Below are 4400 nucleotides of genomic sequence, written 5' to 3'. Positions count from 1 at the left end.
TGACCTTACACGTAAAAGAACACTCACAGTCACTTCCACACAGTTTATCAACTTTAACTCAGACCAGATATCAGGACTGGAAAGACTGGAAAGGGATCCACTGGTCCGGGACACAATCTGCATTTCATTTGGTGTTTCTCAGAAACGATGGCATCAGTTTCTAATCTGCTGGTCTACAGCTGTGGAATGTGTGTGTGTGTGTGTGTGTGTGTGTGTGTGTGTGTGTGTGTGTGTGCTTCAGTCAAGTCCAGACAGGAGTTGCAGTCGCATTCTGCAGCGTTATGCGGTCAAAGGAAATGTGAAGTTATATTCTTTTCAGAGTTAGATACACTTTTCAAAGCTTTTCAAGGTGAATTTCCATGCTTTTCCAGCCCCTTCCAGCTGTGGTAAACTCCATCTTTGTACCAATCCAATGGTCAGTATTCAGTCTACTTATTATGTCACTTGTTCATCACATTAAATGAGATGTTATTGTCCTCTAAACAACCAACATGATGTTTGGAGACAGCTTTTTACAGAAGGACCACAAATGAAAGGAAAACTAATTCAGCACTTTAGTCTAAATCCAAGCACTTTTCAAACCTTGGAAACACAACGCTAAAACTCAAGTGTTTTCAAGGATTTCCAGCACCGTATGAACCCTGTGAAGGCGTCAGGACGGTTGCGGGTTGAAGTCTTTGAGTGTTGTTGTTGAAGCTGGTTTACGTAATGTTTGCTGAATTGTCCCTTTAATCAAACAGAAGCCTATTTAATACAAATGTTATGTGTTAATTGTGACTCCACCTTAAGGAGGTCTCCACCTTAAGGAGGCTCCTCCTCCTCCTCCTCCTCCACCATAAATCATTGCACCCACATTTGCAGAATCTCTGAAAGGAGTTAGAATCAGAACTACTAGAATGTTTACTTCAATACATTCTCAGATTTCCTTACTGAGTTGTTTAATTTGCACCATCAAGAAAATTTTAAGAGAAAACACAGAATTTGGGAGAAATAAAGGTGATTTCATGCGGCGCCGTTTGCCTGTTGGAGATCATTTACAGAAACGACGGTGATGGTGGCCAGGAATGTTCGTTGTGAACTGGTCCTGATGGTCGTTTTTAAAGCTGCTAACAAACGACATGATGTCACTCACCAGCACTCTGTTCTCCACCTTGTCACCTTTGACCTCCAGCTGGACTTTGCGCCTCAAGGTCAGCTTCACCCTCCGACCCACCGCCTCCCGCACGCTCTCTGCAACACACGGTCACATGACACCACGTTACACCTCCTTTTCTTCTTCCCCTCCTCCCCCTCCCCCTGATGAGGTCATGAGGAGGATGAAAACATTACAGCAGGAAGCAGCTGATCACAAACACATGGACGAGGAGACTAATTACTCCACATGTTTGACAACAAGCCGTCTACAAACCCGCTGTGACCCCCGTCACACTCGTCGCCATGGATACGAGGGTCAGAACTAGACTGGGATGGTCCTTTAAAGGGGGTCAGGACTAAACTGGGAGGGTCCTTTAAAGGGGGTCAGAACTAGTCCTTTAAAGGTGGTCAGAACTAGACTGGGATGGTCCTTTAAAGGGGGTCAGGACTAGACTGGGATGGTCCTTTAAAGGGGGTCAGAACTAGACTGGGATGGTCCTTTAAAGGGGGTCAGGACTAGACTGGGATGGTCCTTTAAAGGGGGTCAGAACTAGACTGGGATGGTCCTTTAAAGGGGGTCAGGACTAGACTAGGATGGTCCTTTAAAGGGGGTCAGAACTAGTCCTTTAAAAGGGGGTCAGAACTAGTCCTTTAAAAGGGGGTCAGGACTAGTCCTTTAAAAGGGGGTCAGAACTAGTCCTTTAAAAGGGGGTCAGGACTAGTCCTTTAAAAGGGGGTCAGAACTAGTCCTTTAAAAGGGGGGTCAGAACTAGACTGGGATGGTCATTTAAAGGGGGTCAGGACTAGACTGGGATGGTCCTTCAAAGGGGGTCAGAACTAGACTGGGAGGGTCCTTTAAAGGGGGTCAGAACTAGACTGGGATGGTCCTTCAAAGGTGGTCAGGACTAGACTAGGATGGTCCTTTAAAGGGGTCAGAACTAGTCCTTTAAAAGGGGGTCAGAACTAGTCCTTTAAAAGGGGGTCAGGACTAGTCCTTTAAAAGGGGGTCAGAACTAGTCCTTTAAAAGGGGGTCAGGACTAGTCCTTTAAAAGGGGGTCAGAACTAGTCCTTTAAAAGGGGGTCAGAACTAGACTGGGATGGTCATTTAAAGGGGGTCAGGACTAGACTGGGAGGGTCCTTTAAAGGGGGTCAGAACTAGTCCTTTAAAGGTGGTCAGGACTAGACTGGGATGGTCCTTTAAAGGGGGTCAGAACTAGTCCTTTAAAGAGGGTCAGAACTAGTCCTTTAAAAGGGGGTCAGAACTAGTCCATTAAATGGGGGTCAGGACTAGACCTTTAAATGGGGGTCAGGACTAGACCTTTAAATGGGGGTCAGGACTAGACCTTTAAATGGGGGTCAGGACTAGACCGGGGTAATTAGTGTTATGTTTGATAGAGAATGAATCTTCTACGTTGCAACAAAGTCCAAATAAAACAAAATAAAAAAGTTTGGCCGCCTCCGTTTACTTTTACTGCTTTTGGACCCTGAACCTAAACCTCCACCCAAACCTCCACCCTGAACCCAAACCTCCACCCTGAACCCAAACCTAAACCCTGAACCTAAACCTCCACCCTGAACCCAAACCTCCACCCTGAACCTAAACCCAAACCTCCACCCTGAACCTAAACCTCCACCCAAACCTCCACCCTGAACCTAAACCTCCACCCTGAACCCAAACCTGAACCCTGAACCTAAACCTCCACCCTGAACCTAAACCTAAACCTCCACCCTGAACCTAAACCTCCACCCTGAACCTAAACCTCCACCCTGAACCTAAACCTCCACCCTGAACCTAAACCCAAACCTCCACCCTGCACCTAAACCTCCACCCTGAACCTAAACCTCCACCCTGAACCTAAACCTCCACCCAAACCTCCACCCTGAACCCAAACCTCCACCCAAACCTCCACCCTGAACCTAAACCTCCACCCTGAACCCAAACCTAAACCCTGAACCCAAACCTCCACCCAAACCTCCACCCTGAACCTAAACCTCCACCCTGAACCCAAACCTAAACCCTGAACCTAAACCTCCACCCTGAACCTAAACCCAAACCTCCACCCTGAACCCAAACCTCCACCCTGCACCTAAACCTCCACCCTGAACCTAAACCTCCACCCTGAACCTAAACCTCCACCCTGAACCTAAACCCAAACCTCCACCCTGCACCTAAACCTCCACCCTGAACCTAAACCTCCACCCTCTCTCTCTCTCGATAAAATCTCACAATCCAGAGGAATGTCCCAGGCCACGCCCCTTTTCCCAGAGCCTGTATTATCAGATCAGGAAGTGAGGAAGAGGAGGAGGAGGAAGCTCTCAGGTAGCAGCCCAGCCCTCAGGGCACGAAAATCACCCATTTACTCACAAAACGAACGAACGAACTAACAACGCGGAGAAAAGTCGGCCAACAGTTAAAAACACGCGTTACTTTAAACTTCTGGTACAATATATTTACATGGATTTCAAAATAAAATGCTTAATCTAAAAAATAAAAGACGTGATATGTTTTACAGTCCTACGTATAAACGGTTCGTTTTAACGCGTTGTGACGTTCTACACGCTAATTAACGAGTTTCCGGTGGTGTAACGAACTTGACGCGTTAAGATAACTTCGTGGTTTGGGGTTAGCTACAAGTTACGCCAAGTGTTCTTACCGAACAGCTCGTCGGGAAACTCCGTGTTTTCCTCCATTTCTCCTCGCCGAAGTGAAACCGAAGAGGAGGGAGGAGGAGGGGGGTCTAACCGGGGGGAAGCGACGTTAAAAACCCCCGGTGGAGGTGTAGTCCCGGTCTAGTCCCAGTCTAGTCCCGGTCACCTGTCGACGCCCGGATTAGCTGCCCGTTACCGTCCCTACATGCCGGTACGAGCTCGGTAACATCTGCATCACGCTGGCTGTGTGTGCGTGTGTGCGTGTGTGTGTGTGTGTGTGCGTGTGTGTGGGCGTGTGTGTGTGTGTGTGTGTGTGTTCTCCCTCCTCCTCTCCTTTGGTTTGTCCTGAAAACAGGAGTTTTTCTCCTGCTGCTCAAATAAAACTGTGGCGAAGTGCGACCCCTGGTGGCCGCGGAAGCATATAGCAGCTCACTGTAATTTCTGATTTATTGTATTTTAAATACGAAATAAGACACAAAATAAAAATCTTATTAGAAACAAGTGACATATAATAAATTATAAATAATGTATTGCACAAAATAAGATGAAACCAGTGAAGATATTAAAAAGTATTGCACAAACAAAACATATTTGCTGTTAATTATTATTATTATTA

The 4400-nt window shown here is 46.7% G+C and overlaps 1 protein-coding gene across 1 annotated transcript in view; it reads right to left on the bottom strand.

Moving 5' to 3' along the window:
* The window catches only part of carmil1 (capping protein regulator and myosin 1 linker 1), a 20898-nt gene extending 16839 nt beyond the window's left edge, over positions 1 to 4059 (bottom strand). Inside the window, exons 1-2 of the mRNA XM_084031400.1 lie at positions 3790 to 4059; positions 1112 to 1230 (exon numbers count right to left, since the gene is read on the bottom strand). Of these exons, the coding sequence (XP_083887526.1) occupies positions 1112 to 1230; positions 3790 to 3826 (156 nt within the window). The 5' untranslated portion in view covers positions 3827 to 4059. The remainder of the gene's footprint in view (positions 1 to 1111; positions 1231 to 3789) is intronic.
* Between the last annotated feature and the right edge of the window lie 341 nt (positions 4060 to 4400).

This window comes from Eutrigla gurnardus (assembly GCF_963514095.1).
Source record: "Eutrigla gurnardus genome assembly, chromosome: 17".
Classification (NCBI taxonomy): domain Eukaryota; kingdom Metazoa; phylum Chordata; class Actinopteri; order Perciformes; family Triglidae; genus Eutrigla; species Eutrigla gurnardus.
The sequence above is the reverse complement of the archived record's forward strand: the minus strand, read 5'-3'. Positions and strand labels throughout refer to the sequence as shown.